Source organism: Lolium rigidum, chromosome 4 (genome assembly GCF_022539505.1).
Source record: "Lolium rigidum isolate FL_2022 chromosome 4, APGP_CSIRO_Lrig_0.1, whole genome shotgun sequence".
Taxonomy (NCBI): domain Eukaryota; kingdom Viridiplantae; phylum Streptophyta; class Magnoliopsida; order Poales; family Poaceae; genus Lolium; species Lolium rigidum.
In genome coordinates, this window is record NC_061511.1 from 51,108,038 (window position 1) to 51,125,782 (window position 17,745).

The window sequence follows — 17,745 nt, forward strand, 5'->3', positions numbered from 1 at the left end:
TTGTACTCCGTCTTCTCCATCTTACAACCTTGAGTCCAACACATGGCTATGGACTTGACCTAAGATATATTCTCAATGCAACCGTTAGTCCATAGGGATTGTCATCAATTACCAAAACCACACATGGGCAATGGACATGTTCTTTCAGTGCTCCGAAGAAGAAGCCGGAAGGATGGACCGATGATCAATGGCATCAAGATTGTCTGCGCCGGAAGATGGCGACGGCGGAGCGGAAAGTACGGAGGGCGGCGCAGCAGGAGAAGAAGGCCAGCACCAACACATAATGGTCGGGTGTATCGCCGGCACTAACGCAAGCCCATGGAGTACGTTTGTGTCGGCGTACGTTCCGGGAGTGTGATCTCTCCGTCGATATCCGCCTTCTACAATGATGGCCCCTCCGCCACTCCCGGGTGCGTGACGCCTAACTTGTCGCCCCACTACCAGGATGCGCTGCCGCATGGGGAAAGTCAGCTTCTTGATGTCCCCATCGCCGGCGATAAACGCACCACCGATAGAAGAAGCATCAAGAATAGGAGGAGGGGAGTCTTCGGCGGCGCCGCGCTTCCGACGGCGATCGGGCATCGTGAGAGAGGCGATTGGGTGGACGAAGAGAGGGAGAAGTGGTGGTCATCTCTCTTGTGTCTCGTCTTGAGTGTATGACAATAGGATCCTACTGCCATGTCTGAGCTGACCCGTTTGTTTGCCGCTAGAGCATGCCCTGAGTTGTCTTTGTCCGACCTTGGCAAACACCACTTAAGGGCGCGTTTGGTTGCCTGGGCCTGATTCGTGGCTCACTGGCGCAGCCATGCAAGCACACTTGCGCGCCCAGAACGAGCCACGGGCCGAAATTAGCATGTTGTTTCGTAGGTCGCGCTTCATCGACTGGGCCAAAAAATACTTTCTGTTTGTTTGCCTGCAGCCAAGCCTAAATCTCGATGGAGATAATATTAGGCATGTTTGGTACCATCCAGGCATGTCTACGGTTACCTCTTCTCTACGACGGGTAGCCTTACCATGCTCTCACCTCCCATCACACAGAAATCACAGTTCATGATAGTTGCAATCAGTTCACGAAATCATCCCTAGCTACTACGAATGGTAGTTCATAACACGATGGTCTCTAGCTACTACGAATTGCAGTTTATCATAACGGGGTCGTTCAACATACGGGGATCGAAAAGGGTTCGAGAAACAGGGGATCATAGGGGGGTCATAGGGGTTCTTCTTCTTCATCATCTTCACTTCTTCTTCATCATCTTCACTTCTTCTTCACTTCTTCACTTCTTCTCAGATGGTGGTGTTGCCTCTGGCTTCCCACATTGCGTCTGTCCACTCTTGCCTCTTCACCTTCCAGGCATCATTGTCGCCTGCTTCCACGCCATGGCTGGTTTCTACTTCATCAAAAGTGACAACCTCTTCGAAGAACTCATCCTCGCCCCAGCCTAGGATCCAGTTGTGAAGAATGCAGCAAGTAAGGACCAGCTTTACCTGAGTGTCAAACGTGTGGAACAGTTTCTGGTCAAGGACCTTGAACCTGTTCTTCAATGCAGCAAAGACCCTCTCAATGGTGACTCTAAGGCTTGAGTGTCTGAGATTGAACAACTCTCTCGCATTCAGTGGTCGGTGCTTCGTAGAGAACTCGTTGAGATGGTACCTTGTTTTCCTGAAGGGAGGTACAATTCCAGGTCGGCATGCACATCCAGCATCTCCAAGGTAGAACATACCATCAGGGATTTGCAACCCATCAGGCCTTGACAAGCTGTCGGCCAGGATGCTCGCATCATGAGCTGAACCCTCCCACCCAGCAAACACGTAGGTGAACCTCATATCGAAATCCACAGCTGCTAGAACATTCTAGCTGGTGTAGTGCTTCCTCCCGCGGAATGATGCAGACATTGATCTCGGTACCTTTGCAGTGACATGAGTACCATCAATAGACCCAATGCAATCCTGTAAAAAGATTAGCACACAATCATGTTTCCGACGATAGCACACATCCGATAGGTAGAAGGAACATGATTTTGTACTCACTCGAAATAGGGGAACCACTCGTAGTTGTTCTTGATCTTGGTTGGTGTGTTCATTGATGCTGGTTTGATCATTTCACCTCTGAGCTCCCCAATTGCGTACAACACCTGCTGGAAGTACCGAGAGATAGTCTCCGTGGATCGCCTGAATGTGTTATGGATGACTCTGAACCTCTGGTTATGACCGATGACATGAAGAAACATTCCGACTTGTTCTTCGACAGAGGTGTGGATGCTATCAGTCAGCAGTCCTCTTTCTCTGAACGTTTTCACAAGTGCATAGAAAGGGGCTCTTCTCATCCGTAGCATCTGGATGGCCTCTACGTCGTTGCAGTTGTAGATGTTGTTTAGGTTGGCAATCCTCTCCTGATCTTGTTGTAACATATGTCTGTAAGTCACACGAGGATAAGCAACATGCCTAACTGCTCTCTTATGCACCATCAGGATCCAGGCTTGTACGAAAATGATGAGTGTTGCGGCGTGGTGCACAAGCTGGAGCTGGTCGGTCTACTCAAACAAGATTTATGCATTACGAACGGTATTATCGAACCCAACTAGTTCTACGAGCATGAATCGAACACTACAGTAGAGCAGAGGAGTTTCCCCTTACCTCCATCATGGCGGACGATGGACACGGCCGAAAGCCGCGCAGATGTGCGCAGGCTCCGCCGCGGCTAGAGAAGAGGACCCTGGTTCGGCGATGGAGACCGAAGAGAGATGCGCGCTGCCAGATCTGGGTCACCGCCGCCGCCGTCGGTGCGAAATTTTGGGGAAGGGAAAATTTGGGAGGGGGCTAATGAAGAGGGTAACCGAAGTGGGAGGTTACCCCTACCTTTGCCGCGCTACACCGCTGGGATTTCGGCTTCTCCCGCCATGCCGAGGCGGAGCTCCCGCGCGAACGGCGTTGTCGATTTTCGTCTCGCCACGGCCTGGTCCTGGAGAAACTGTCAAACCGGCCGTTCCTCCGGGGCCTGTCCCAGGGGTGCTTTAAAACCCGTGCTATGCAAAAACACGAGTCCGTTTAGAAAACCAAATGGCCCGAAAAATGCTAGGCCGATACGAGCCAAGGAGCGTCCACGCTACCAAACACGCCCTAAACTTTTCTAACGCGAATGATTTAGGTCAGGATTTGGATCGACCGGTGTCCGGTGGAGATGCCTAACGGTTTAGGGAGCACACGGACACGGGTGGCTGGTGTGGGCGGTGCACGAGGACCAAGCGCAACAGACGAAGAATTTCTCTTTTTTTTCCATAAAAATATAAAAGAATATCTCTGGCTCGTGGGGCCTGCGGTCGGTGCCCGTCACCGAAAAGTAGAAATGGCGCGAGGAGGAAAAAGAAAATATGCCGCGAACCGCGCGTTCATTCCACGCGACTCCCACACACAAATACCACACCGCCCTCCTCCCACCACCCACGCCCATCCCCCGAGCCAGCCCCACACCCCTCTCCAAGCAGCAGCCGCAACAGAGAGAGAGAGAGAAGCGAGGGAGATATCCAAGTCTCTGCATCCGTCTCTTCCCCGTGTGGTCGTCCCCGAGGCGGCCGAAATGGTATGCAATTCTATCTGTTAAAAAATATCTATATGTCTTTTTTGGCGAAAATCTGTTCTTAATCAGTTCTTCATTCTTGCTGTTGTATACAGTACACATCTATGAATTCACTGTAGGCGCTAGGTTTATTTCTATTTACAAAACAAGTGGTGCCTCCTTTTCAGTTTTCTTGCTGAAACTCGAGTTGCTTTTGTATGCTTTGTCGTCCTCAGTCCTCACGGTTCCGATTATCTGGAGGAAGTAGTATTTGTGGTAGCAGTAGTAGTTATATTGGCGATTTTCGATCGATCCCTGGCATGTTCTTCTGAATGCGCGCGATTTAGCGCGAACTTTGGGTGCTGGGCTCCTGGCGATTCACAAGATGCCTTCAGTTTGGCGTCGGATTCGCCCGGTACAGCCAGAGAGTTTCAGACTCTTCTTGGTTTTTTAGATTCAGTTTTGAGTATTTGTTGTGTGAATCTACTGACGGGCTTAAAGCTTACATGGATTGAGAGATATACCCTCATTTCAGGCTCATTTCAGTCCCTCTATTTTCTTTTTTTTTTTGCGAAACACGGTACAATCAAAGGCGCTCATACATACGCGCACACACTCACCCCTATGAACGCACGCACGCACACCCTACCCCTATGAGCACCTCCAAGATACTGCATCGAAGAACTGATCCGGCGGGTCTTGAGATTGACGAAGTCACCACAGGCGCCTCGCTCGTCGACGGGAACGTCGCCTCCCACCGAAGAATATTCCACCTTTATGAGACACCAAAGTGTCAAATCCGGGATTTGAACTCCGATGGGCTGCAGAGTCACTGCTCTTCCTAACCATCCAACCACAGGTTGGTTCTCTTCAGTCCCTCTATTTGTAATGGCGGTGCTTTAATTTGTATAGATGAGTACTCCTTGACACATGTTATCTCAAGATTAGGAAACCTCGAGTATGGAAGATGCCAACCCTGCAAAGTTTATTGCACTAGTCATCTAGTTTATTGGTTCCATCTGTAGCGTGTTCTGTCAAAGTCCAATGATGAGATCTTTCATGGATCTGTGATATGCGAATAGCCTCTTGACAACTCGAGAAAAGACATAATTATTCTTCCTGCTTTCCTAAAATGAGTGCCGGTGCTTAACAGCTTGCCACCGATGGTGCATTACATGGAAGAGAGTCGGAGGAAGACGTATCATAGCACTGTTTTTATATGACATCCAGCATGGTCCTTGGTCATGGTGTTACATTTTCTATCTGCAAGCATTCAGAACCTTTGTTGGATGTGTACCTGTGAATTGCCCTATTAGCTTGTGTGTCGACGTTCGGCCAGCTGAGGTTCAGGTCCACTGAACAGGTCCATTTCGTAAAATTCCGTTTGTTCCACAGCCACTATCCTGACAGGCATCTCCAATGAATTGGTTTGGTTCAGATGATAGTTACAGGGCAACTAACTACATCTAATCTTACTCTTAGAAAGGTGCAGCTGATTGCAGTTGCATGTTGCGGCAGCATCACCTGGTCCTAATCAATTCTGCTTACCACATTTCTTGCCGAAGTACTCTTTTACAGGTCCAGGAAGTGTCTTTTCTCATAATATGATGACTAACTGCCCTGCACTTGTACTCTAGGCGAATGCAGCATCAGGCATGGCTGTGGACGACGAATGCAAGCTCAGGTTCCTGGAGCTGAAGGCGAAGAGAACCCACCGCTTCATCATCTACAAGATAGATGATAAGAAGAAGATGGTTGTTGTGGAGAAGGTCGGCGAGCCCATCCTGAACTACGATGATTTTGCTGCCAGCCTCCCTGCCAATGAATGCAGATATGCCATATTCGACTATGACTTTGTCACCGAGGAGAACTGCCAGAAGAGCAAGATATTCTTTGTCGCATGGTTAGTACTTTCTTCATCTTTTCTTCAGTTAACCACTCTCAACTATGATGCAATACTGTAGTATCTGATTCGCTTTGACTGTTGATGCAGGTCTCCTGATACAGCACGCGTGAGGAGCAAGATGATCTACGCGAGCTCCAAGGAGAGGTTCAAGAGGGAGCTCGACGGCATCCAGGTGGAGCTGCAGGCCACAGATGCTGACGAGGTCGGCTTCGATGTTATCCAAGGCCGTGCAAACTGAGCGGCATGCTTGTGCTGCTGCTACTACCAAGTATGATGAGCCTCCGATGAGGATCTAGCGCTCTCATTGACGATGGTCGTGAGTTGTTATTGTTACCATGAGGCAATCCTGATCGAGTTGCCATTTGTACCACCTAAGGAAGATCCAAGCCATATCTAGGGCAACATCAAATCTATGGTTTTTGCGTGCCTGTTTCGTGGATCTTGGGATCCTGTATTAGCTGATAACTTCAGTTGTTTTTCAACTATAGGATCCTATTATGAATGCGGCATACTACCATCAGTAAGCCTTGCCCTCCGCTTGAAGTATCTCCACTGAATTTGAATGAGATAAGTTTCAAACTATTAAGATCCATAGGATTCGTTTGATTTATTTATTTATTTGCGTTCACCGAGGCTGGTAGAAATGAACATTAAAAGTGCTTTAGTTGCCTAAGTTATAGGAATAAAATTAGTTTTTTTTAGGAAAAAGTATCATTTTGGTGATTTGGAACATTTTCATGTGCATAACCATCAGATACAAATGATTTGGAACATGGTTAACTGGGCATCCGTCTGGATATGGTGAAGCATGCAGAATTTAACGCTGACAGTTGATCAATCTGACAACTAATAGCAGAAAATTCAGTGAAAAGTGACTTTGGGACATGACTATCAGTGCTTTCGGTTTTTAAAAAACATATTTCTGAGATTTCAAAAAATTTGAGCTTAAATCTGCACATACATAGAAATCTTCTGAATGTACTGTAAATTTTTGGAAGAAAATATGTTGTATTATAAACTATATAAAAAGGACAATTTTTTATAAAATTGTCCCTATACACAGCCATAAATTATTTTTTTTTGTAGCTAAAAAATACAACGTACTTTTTACCGAAACTTCGCACGAGTATTCATGACATATGTATGTATTCATGGGATAATTTTTATGATTTTTTAAAATATAAAAATAATATGTTTAAATATTTTCAAAAAAAAGGAGCACTGGTGCACATGGGCATCAAATCTTCGTCCAAAATTCAGCTCCTATTGAGAACTATATTGCCACAAACAGTAAGGGCTCATTAGCTCATAGACGACCGTAAAACTGCAACGTAATAGATTAATGATACTTTTGTTCCTGTCCAGCTGGACAAATGGTTGCATACAAAAACTAGTCCAAAAGTCATCACGCTTTGCTACAAAATCATGGACGTAGTCTAGCACAACAGGAGGTACATGGTGATAACAACATACGTGATTTATTTATGTACAGCCGCCATGTATTTACATAATGGAGATGCTTCTGCAAAGCCTCGAGTCTCCCGCGGGCGTTTCAGGAAGCCTCGGCGGTAGAGAAATGCATTTTCGCAACCGTCTCAAGCAGGAAGCTACTTCCACATTTGGCATCTTGGCTGCTGATGCCATAGTCCAAGACCTCGGTCTCATGCTTTCCAGGATCAGCTGGAGCTTCCGTACCAATGGAGGTGCCAAGGTCTTCCAGTCTGGCAAGCACAAGTAGCAGAAATCAGCGCATTCCGTCAAATAGATTTGCAAGGCAACTTAACAAGAGTAGAGTGATAGAATTCTTACCCATCAGGAGTCTGGATTACAGCTGGGTTCTGGTTAGTGTTCTTGGTTTTTTTCTTGGATCTGCCCTTCTGCTTCTGTTTCTGTTTGCTCTTGTCCTTCTTACGGGGATTGGGCCGTCTTTTGTAACTGTTGTTCACAGAATGAGAAACAGATGTGACAGGGGGGTCATACACGTCCTCCGCCCATTTGATGTGGCGATTCTCTCTTGGTGATGGCACCCCATTCTTTTCGCGGCTTCCTTTAATAGCAGGGATGAGCTTCACAGGTGACTGCAGAGACAAGAGAAGGAAGAGATTGTTTAGTTTCCTCATTAAGCAATATTAACAGCCACAAAAATATTTGTTACTTCCCATTTGATATAAGGTTCCAATTGGTCAATATGGTTCGGATAATAAGCCAGTTGGTTCACGTGAATGCGCAAACAAGATGACTATAACCAACAACCATAGCCCTGCATGCATGGCTACAGAGTACCGGGACAGAAGGTTGCCCGAGTAGCTTTAGCGATACTACAACTGAAGAAATGAGCACAGCAATTTATGCAGGTTAACATTGCATTATTTGTCGTGTAGTGTCATGCTTGCATTTCTTCCTCATAATGCAAAGAACAGCCCAAGCTATTGTATCACATGCAGTTCACAGCATTATAAGCATTAAGCAACATGGTACACACAAAATATCAATGTGTGGTTTATTAATAAGCTCAAATTATTGTAGCATAGTACTAATAAATTTACAAGACACCCATTAATGGTAGTATGAAATTTTTTGTTGCCCCTATACATTGAGCCTTGACCGCCCAAACAATGATGAAAGTAAGAAGACCAAACAGTTGTTTCAGTAGTTCAGTAAATGATAAAAATATCTTCAAACAACCACACACTAGTCACTAGTTGGAAACTAGATCTCAAAATCCTGGTCAAAATGATAACGCAGTACACACTAGAAGTCCATTTCTAGTATACATAGTAAGAAATGAATTATATATTGAACTAAAGAGCAATACTTGTCAATCTTTAGGTAAATGGTGGTAAAACGGTTTAACACGAGGTACTCACAGGCAATGAAACAGAGCGCTGGTAAGTGTGAGCATCCTTAGCATCATCCGCATCAGAGCAAGAGTCCTCCTGTTCGACCTCAGCGGCAGACGATGGGAACGTCGCGCACTTCTGGAGGTCTTTCTTCACCCCCGAGCCGACCGACTTGGAGACACCCACGCGCATTCCAGCCTCCGACGAGCCATCCGCATTCCGCGTCTGCGGGGAAGCACCGTCAACGGCAGACCGCTCCGTGCCGCCGCGGGCGTCAGCGGAAGAGGTACCGTCAGACGCCACCACTGGCACACCCCCAAGATCGCAGGAACGACCATCCATCAAGCAACCCGCTTCGTAGACCGGTAATAACAACAGGCTGCACTCCTGCACCCATTGAACCACAAAATCACTGCCAGCCGCGAATCGCGAAAAACTAACAGCTCACTTGTTTGGTCCTACTCAGATTAGAGTACCCACATCATCAACGCACACAATATAGAGAAAATAACGCTGTGTATATAAGCCTCTACGCAAATTCCATGATAGCCTACGAAAAGAATCCTTAGCATACGTCCATGTCGATCGAGCAGACTGGTAACCATTTTTAAATGCAGACTGATATAACTAGGAAGTACTTTTGAAATGCAGGCTGATATTACTAGGCGTGTGTGTGTCTAGGCCAGATTTGGCGAGGTAGAAGAGGGGGTCAACGGCTGCATACTCTGGTCCCGGCGCCGGCGATCCAACGGAACACGACCCGACCGCGAGCAGCCGATCCAGTCCCACGCAAGTTTGCACTAGGAGCACACTGCCGACCAGTGACCTGAACGAGAATCAGAGAAGTCCAGCTACGAGAGGGTGGGCAGAAGGACGTAGGCGGGCGGGCAGGAAGGGGGGAGGGGAGGGGGAAGGAAGGAGAGGAGGAGGCACGGGCGGCCGGCGCGCGCGCGCTAGGATGAGGAGCGGGTATGGGGGTGCCAAGACCAGGGCTTGAGGCGGTGGGAGCAGCAGCGGGCGGAGGGGAAGATGAGGGCGGCGTGGTCACGGAGCAGGGGGGAGGATCCCTGCGCCGTCCTAGGCATCGCCGGGTCCAACGCCGGCGGCGGCGAGGCTCGGCAGATCTGGGTGGGGAGGAGGAGGAGGGAGCAGCGGTGGGTGGGTGCAGGGATTGGGGATTTTTATTTCTTCGAATGGAGATGGAGACGACGCGGAGTGGTCAAGTGTTGGAGCAGGGATTTATATATATACGTGGAGCGGTGTGGATAAGGGGCGGGACACGTGGAGCGGAATGGCTTGTCGGCTTCTGCCACTCGTGTGCTGGGCTGGGCCAGGCTGCAAGGCAAAGGAGATGCTTGAGTTTTATTAATGGGGCTTCGACACTAGCAGCACGCTGCCTTAAGAAGATACGGCCCAAATAGAGGTGGAGTTTTTTCTGTTAATCTCTAATTTTCTATTTACTCTTGAAAAAAACTTACATTATTATTTAAATAGTATGTGCTACAGACAAGAATTATATACGTGTGTCGAGTAAAATGCCTCGTACCTGAAAAATATACGGCCATCTATTTCAAAATAAGGTGACATGTGCGATGGCTTGTCAGCTTATGTTTGGCCTTGCGTTGCTTTGAGATGTGTGTTGGGCGCGGTGTTGGAGCATGCTCGTTTGGGCTGCTTCTATTAGTGGAGACGTTTTTCCCCCAAATGGGGGGGGGGGGCGCTAGGAATCTACTGGACGATAGAAGTGCTCGGTCAGCCTCCTGGAAGCACATGTGTGTTGCGCTTGCCGAGCTCTCTTCAAAGCACTAGTATCGCTCAAAAAATACATAACTTATGCAAAATTATTTGTTTGTGCCATTGGAGTGGAATACATAAACATAGGAATCCAATATGGTGAGGACCTATTAGCGGAGGGAATACCATTCATGAGATGCACCCTCGGCCCACTGTGTATTTAACATGTCCATCTTCGCTTGTCCACGTGTGACTAAGGTGTTATTCATGAGGATATCAGGAATATGGAAACGAGAAAGAGTACACGCCGGGTAACAAGGATAACATGATAGTTTCATCACCTCGGGTTGAATAAAGTAGAGCTCACAAAGCAAAACGAAAGTGTTCAGTTAAAATACAAATGGTTTGCTTGATAAAGATCTACCTAGATATGTGGGAATCGTTATATGTATCCATATCCCGGTATCAATTATTGACCGTAAAATGGTCTAGACATGTTCACATATGGTGATACATGTAGGGTCACATACTTTACGGTTTAGTGACATTTAGGAATGCAATCAATGAAACGGAGAATGAGATAAGTCTCAGAAGTGCCTTGAGGGTCCCTGGATGATCGTGTTGGTGTTTGGATTGTTATGGAAGGTATAGGATGGTACCGGAAGATTCTAGATGGTTGTGGAAACTTTAAACACATCCAGAAGGTTCCAGAATACTCCCTCCGTTCCATTCTATAGTGACTATAGTTTTGTGGCACGAAAATTAGCACAAGAGTGTTCTTTACACAAGACCCCCTAGATTAACGATTTGAGATGAGAGTAAAATAAGAAATCGGAAACTTCCTAAATTAACATAACAAATCCCACAAATCTCTCTGGTTGACTCTCCATATATGTGCAGCCAGGTTATATTAAGGAAATAAAAACATTGCTTCCTAAATCTAAGAAATCGTTGAGGTCATGCATTAGGAATCTCAATTAATTGTTTCCTTTTTCTATAGATTTTTTTCACGCATGTCGTGTGGGAGCTGATCGGTAGAGGGGGTAATTGAAAAAGAATGAAGCTACAACATTATATTCTGAAACAAATACCAAAAATCTATAGGTATTATAGAAAGGAACGGAGGGTATTTAATAAGGGTCTATAAGACCTCGTGTACAGCTGCCTATGTTTCCTTGGGGGAAAGGTGTTCCCCCCCCCCCCGGCAATTCGGAATGGGGTAGGGAGTTGGAGTTCCAGGAGGACTTGTTGCCCCATTGGTTGAATTATTGAGCGACTCTTCCTTCTTTGGTTTGGCCGACCCAGTAGGCATGGACACCTATAAAACGAGGGGCTCAGGCAGACTTATCCCAAGAAACAGTCCCTACCCCTTCTTGGGGCCTAAAATCTAGGCGCCACCTCTCTCTTGTGCGTGCGCGGAAGTGTTGATGGAACTTCGCATCTCCTTCTATATCTAATCTAGAGGGCGACTCCAGAGGATTTGGTATATATCAAGTTAGTATTCTGCTTCGTTGCGCTGATATGGATCACACACGGCATAGTGATGCTAGCCGGAAAGCGTGGATACCTCATAGGCTCATCTACTTCGACGCTCGATGTTGTGGATTTCCGTAAGGAGAAAACTCTCACGGCTAGGAGGCATAACGCCATCTTGTTACCTACACCTCGATGGTGATCTTGGTTTAACCAGGTTTTTTTTTCATAGAACGTTTCCTAGCTGGACGGACGGACATGCCGCCAGGGGCCATGGCGGCACCCTGCCACGTCACCTTGCCGCCATAGGCGGGGGCGGCAGGGCCCACCGTGGCTCGACGGCTCCTGACGGCGACCCTGGCAGCTAACGTGCCGCCACATGCGGCGGCGGCAAGCTCTGCCGCCAGCTGCTACGACGGCATCTTCCACGTGTCGCCTGGGGCCTTTCTGCCACAACGAAGGTGGTCTTTTTTGGTAATTCTGTTTACAGGTGGTCTTCTTTGACAATTCACTGAGGCAGGTGGTCCTTCGTGTCAAAATTTCGTACCGTCGCAGACTCATTTTGCAGGTAATGGGATGTGGTATATCAAATTTGAACAATTTAATTGTATGAGATGTAATATTCTTTTGTCATGGCCTATGTATCGTCGACAGAAGCCAATATGATGTCCAGAAGAATGAGAGAGGGCAGCGGAAGGCCGGATACACATGGCAGGAGGCTGCGGGGATTTTTTAGAATAAATTGTGAAAGCCAGGATTTGAACTCGAGACCTAGGGCTCTGATACCATGTTAAGCTTCATGCACTAGCCACTTGAACCAAAAGTCCGAACTGATGGAAAGGGCTAGGCAATCCACATATACATTTCACAACACCCCCACTCACGTGTGACGGGAGGAGAGAAAGTCAACACGTGAAAGAAGAAGAGGGGGCAACAGCAATTTTTAGGCTTAATTGCGAAAACCATGTGAAAGCCAGGATTTGAACTCGAGACCTGGGGCTCTGATACCATATTAATCTTCATGCACTAGCCACTTGAACCAAAAATCCGAACTGATGGAAAGGGGAAGCCAATCTACTTGTCAACAGCAACAAGGGTGGTAATGGGCAGTAGACCTGCCAGGAAGGCTTGGGTGCATGACAATTGGCGCCCAATAAGATTCAATAAAGTCAAGGTTTGATGGAGGCCAATCCAGGAGAAAATTGCGCTCCAAATCTACATAGTATTGACAATATAATACTAGCAAATGAACCATTGACTCCAGGCAAAGACCTCTTGTTAGGTGTTTTATCGCATAAAGAGTGAGATGGCCGAGCATGAGTAAGAGAACAAAGAACAAAGAACTTAATGAGCTGGTGGCCGTGTAAAAATTGCAATTAGACGCCTGTATGGAAGAGAACATTAAGAAACAAGTAGCCCAAAACCAATATCAGTCATGCTGCTAACACGGTACCAGTTAATTGTCAACATGCAAATTCAGAGAGAAGTGACCATTTAAGGCCAAAGGTGCTGCAGATCCACTTCACTCCAGGCCATCAAGATCACTTCGTATGATCCCCATCCAGTCATACATGTGCCTAGCAGACTAAAGCAGTGACATCTCCCTACTACCGACTCTTGTTAATTAGACTACTCCTCCCCAGTCCTTCCTGATCTCAAAGCAGTACCTCATGTCCAAGTACACCTTCCCGTCGTCGTCCACGAACTGCAACAAAAATTCAGAAAATTACACGCACATCGTCAGTATAAGATGAATTCACCGGAACAACTCTTGAGCTGTAATTTACCTTTAGTTTAGCAGAATAAGAACCCCTCGCAAAAATGCCGCTCGGGGTGGTGTCTTCCTCGGCGTCGTAGGTGTACGGCTCCTGCCGAGGGCCGAAGGTCCCGAGCATCACTTTCTGATTCTCCACTACAAAACACAAGGACTCAGGTTATTCATTTACGGACAACATGTGAACAATGACTATCATGGTCATCATCATCATCTCAATGGGTGATTACAGACTATTCAATCAACTCAGTGAGTGAGCCGCAGTGGAACTGGAACATTCAGCATACTGTGGGCATCTCCTTGCTTGAGAGCCATTCACTGACAGACAAACAGACAGTGTGTAGCGAGTCGTCACCTCTTACGCCGGCCTTCCAGACGGTGTGCGAGTACTTGAGGCCGGACACGATGTTGTTGGCGACGGTGAAGGAGAACCGGAAGCTGTAGGGGCTGCCGTCCTTGAGCGTGAAGGCCCTGCTGCTGTCGTCGGCGAACGGGATCGGCAGGAGCAGGTCCGGCCTCCCCGGCGCCAGGATGGTCAGGTTCAGGACGGTCACCTCCGGTTCTGCACTCTCTGAACATTGCAAGGGAACAGTTGGTCAGACAGACAGTTCAAGCATCTCATTCTCATCTCCTGAGGCTGTCCTGTCGTAGTAGCAGTACCTCCGAGCTTGGTGGTGTCGACGTCTCCCAGGAGCTGCTCCTTCCATCTCCTCAGGCTGTCGTCCTCCCCCTCCTGCGTATGTATGTACAGATCCGTGAGGTGATGAGCGACGGAGTAAGAAGAGAAGACGGGTGAGGGAGGTGAGGTGGGGAATTATGCATCTTGCCTTGAGGAGCTGGAGGTGGTCCTTGAGTGGAACCTGGGGGCCGAGAGCCACGCTGCCGGCGTCCTCCTCTTCCTCGTCTTCCTCCGCCATGCTCGCCGACGCTTCCTCCTCCGCATCCATGATCTTACCTACTAGTCCTGGCTTGTACTCGGATTTCTCCTGGGAGACGCACAGATGCAGACATAGGTCGCGTCAAAGTAAAGAAAAGGAAGCAAATCAAATCTTGGAGTAGCAGCGGGCAGGCAGCGACTCGCGTGATTTATGGGCAAACGAAAGGCAAATACCTGAGCTGCGCCTGAGTTGCGATTGCGATTCGGAGGCGAGCAGCTGGAGCTGGGGATGGATGAAGCTCGCGGCAGTCGATTTGTTTTCGCAGCCGGGGATGCAGCTCGCCCCGCCTCTCTCTAGTGTGTGTGCGAGTGTGAGTAAGACAAGACAGAGAGAGAGAGTGTGTGTCTTTTGCTGTGATTTACTTCTCTTTTTCTTTGCTGCGAGAAGGAAGGAAAGCTGACGATTAATTTATTTTGATCTACCTTTTAAAAAATCGAAATGGGAGCTCGGCCCAGCCCATCTGCATCAAAAGTGACGTACACCCTTTTAAATTAACCCAGATTTAGTGCAAGAAATAATGAAAGATATACTACCAAAACTTTACATACCAAGGACCACAAAGTGGCAACATAACTCATTTATCATCTAAACAACAAATACCTCAAAAATAAAACGCTAGCACAAGTAGAAGCTAAACCAACTGATTCACCCTTCTGAAAAGGTCTAATGCATGTTAAAGAAGACTTTTTCAAGAGAGGATATTTTAGAGTTGGGGATGGAACAACTATGAGGTTCTGGGAGGATGTGTGGAATGGAGATTTGCCTTTGTCTCATCAATATCCGGCACTATATAATATTGTTCAACATAAGAATGTGTTAGTATCAACGGTACTTGCTACTGAACCTATTAATATTACTTTTAGAAGAGGCTTGAATGATAATAAATTGGTACAATGGTTACATCTATGCTAATGCTTAATTACAATAAATTTAACGGTTGAACCAGATAAATTTGTTTGGAAACTTACTGATTCGGGTATTTTTTCAGTCAAATCTATGTACCTTGATTGGATGAATGGGCATACTGTTTTCCTTCGAAAGTATCTATGAAAGCTAAAAATTCCTTTAAAAATTAAAAAATTTATGTGGTTCCTTAGTAACAAAGTGCTTCTTACTAAGGATAACTTGGCTAAACGGAAGTGGAAGGAATATCAAAAGTGTTGTTTTTGTGATTCCACGGAAACCGTTAATCATTTGTTTATTTATTGTCCTTTTGTGAAGATAATATGGCGTATGATGTACCTTACTTATAACATTCCTCCATCACCTAATGTTAGTGCTTCGGCCATTTGTTGGGCTATTTGGAGAACTAGAAATGATATTATTTTTAACAAACAAAGTGGAACTAATTTTTTGCAGGTTATCCGGCGAGCTTCTCATACAATTCAGCAATGGGTTTTCCTTCTCCCGTCGGAGCAGCGGGAGGATATGGTTATTTGATGCAACTGGATTGCTCAGGACTTCTATTTCCAGGCTACTGGATGGCGGCATCTTAATAGGATAGTAAATTCATAGCTTTTCTGTTAGCCGTATTTTCTTTTGGTTGATTCATGTATCGACCTTAGCTTTTCCATAATTGTAATAAGGGAGGATGGATTCTTCCGGACAGAGGCTGGGGCTATGCTCCTTTATCGAAGAAAAAAAACGCAAAAAACTCCTATGCATCTCGTATGCGTTTATAATGCAACAAACCGTCTTAATAGAAAATAGACCGTACAATCGTCATAATTAGTTGATTGCACTTATTATCCATAGATCCATGTTGCTCCACATGAAGGAGGTAAGACCATATGTAAATCGATAAAGTAGCCTTATGAATAACCTATGAAAAGTTCGGTTTGACAACTCTGCTAAAAACCACAACAACTTTCGACAATTCTAAATTTATCAACTTAAATAACAAAATCCCACACGAATTAGAGCCTTTGTTTTCTTCCCAACTCTATTTAGCCAATTCACAAACAAAAGGATGTATATTCTATGTGAAAAGTACAACTAACTAGACAAGACGGGAAAATGGGCAAGTAACAAAAAGATGGTCAATTGTTTCATGTGAAGCATAAAAGATACATTTAGTATAACGTCTCTTTGCGAAATTATCCTTAGTTAACAACACTTTATTGTAAATGAACCACATAAAGATCCTAATTTTTAAAGGTAACTTAATACGTCAAAAGTATTTTTTTAAGAAAAACAATATACACATTCATATAATCAGCATACATAGATTTGATCGAAAAACACCTATGGTGGTTAGCCTGGTTAGACGCTATTTAAAACTATCATTTAAAGTTGCCCCATTACTTCACCTACCAGGCTTATCCAAGTCTCATTTGTCTTCAGTTAAAGCTTGTGTGAATTCTATATTCAATGGTCTTTAAGGTAATACACCAACAACCGTAATGTTTTTAGTTCGAATGATATTATATAAGGACGCACTGCTGAAACGTCTCAAACGTATCTATAATTTCTTATGTTCCATGCTAGTTTTATGATGATACTCACATGTTTTATACTCTCCGTCGCGAAAACCCTCCCGACTCTGCCCTTTTGCCTATTTATTCTCTCTGTCGCGAAAACCCTAGTACCGAGAGCCACGATACGAGAAAAGTTCCAGAGACGCCGTCGCCGCCAATCCCATCTCGGGGGATTCTGGAGATCGCCTCCGGCACCCCCGTCGAGAGGGGAATCATCACTGGAGGACTCTACATCATCATGCCCGCCTCCGGATTGATGCGTGAGTAGTTCATCCTTGGACTATGGGTCCATAGCAGTAGCTAGATGGTTGTGTTCTCCTCTTGTGCTATCATGTTTAGATCTTGTGAGCTGCCTATCATGATCAAGATCGTCTATTTGTAATGCTACATGTTCTGTTTGTTGGGATCCGATGAATATGGAATACTATATCAAGTTGATTAATTGATCTATCATATACGTGTTGTTTATGATCTTGCATGCTCTCCGTTGCTAGTAGAGGCTCTGGCCAAGTTGATACTTGTGACTCCAAGAGGGAGTATTTATGCTCGATAGTGGGTTCATGCCTCCATTGAATCCAGGACGAGTGATGGAAAGTTCTAAGGTTGTGGATGTGCTTGTTGCCACTAGGGATAAAACATCGATGCTTTGTCTAAGGATATTTGTGTTGATTACATTACGCACCATACTTAATACAATTGTCCGTTGTTTGCAACTTAATACTCGGAAGGGGTGCGGATGCTAACCCGAAGGTGGACTTTTTAGGCATAGATGCATGCTCGGATAGCGGTCTATGTACTTTTTCGTAATGCCCTAAGTAAATCTCATAGTAGTCATCATGATATGTATGTGCATTGTTATGCCCTCTCTATTTGTCAATTGCCCAACCGTAATTTGTTCACCCAACATGCTATTTATCTTATTGGAGAGACACCACTAGTGAACTCGTGGACCCCGGTCCATTCTTTTACATCTGAAATACAATCAACCGCAATCTTTGTTCTCTCGTTGTTCTTCACAAGCAAACATTATTTTCCACACCATACGTT

The 17,745-nt window shown here is 45.9% G+C and overlaps 3 protein-coding genes across 3 annotated transcripts; 1 reads left to right on the forward strand and 2 right to left on the reverse strand.

The window, feature by feature from the left end:
* The first annotated feature begins 3,431 nt into the window (after positions 1-3,431).
* LOC124708190 (actin-depolymerizing factor 7) lies at positions 3,432-6,044 on the forward strand. The gene is made up of 3 exons (XM_047239877.1): positions 3,432-3,580; positions 5,194-5,459; positions 5,550-6,044. The coding sequence occupies exons 1-3, from the start codon at positions 3,578-3,580 to the stop codon at positions 5,698-5,700; spliced, it is 420 nt and encodes a 139-aa protein (XP_047095833.1). The 5' UTR covers positions 3,432-3,577; the 3' UTR covers positions 5,701-6,044.
* Positions 6,045-6,771: 727 nt separating this feature from the next.
* LOC124708553 lies at positions 6,772-8,680 on the reverse strand. Its single transcript, XM_047240233.1, has 3 exons — positions 8,330-8,680; positions 7,272-7,540; positions 6,772-7,183 (listed from the first exon to the last, which is right to left on the reverse strand). Exons 1-3 carry the CDS (start codon positions 8,642-8,644, stop codon positions 7,015-7,017), a joined length of 753 nt encoding a protein of 250 aa, XP_047096189.1. The 5' UTR covers positions 8,645-8,680; the 3' UTR covers positions 6,772-7,014.
* A 4,231-nt stretch (positions 8,681-12,911) lies between these two features.
* On the reverse strand, positions 12,912-14,531 carry LOC124649195 (rho GDP-dissociation inhibitor 1-like). Its single transcript, XM_047188855.1, has 6 exons — positions 14,395-14,531; positions 14,111-14,269; positions 13,944-14,016; positions 13,639-13,854; positions 13,297-13,421; positions 12,912-13,214 (listed from the first exon to the last, which is right to left on the reverse strand). The coding sequence occupies exons 2-6, from the start codon at positions 14,228-14,230 to the stop codon at positions 13,134-13,136; spliced, it is 615 nt and encodes a 204-aa protein (XP_047044811.1). The 5' UTR covers positions 14,231-14,269; positions 14,395-14,531; the 3' UTR covers positions 12,912-13,133.
* Positions 14,532-17,745: the final 3,214 nt, after the last annotated feature.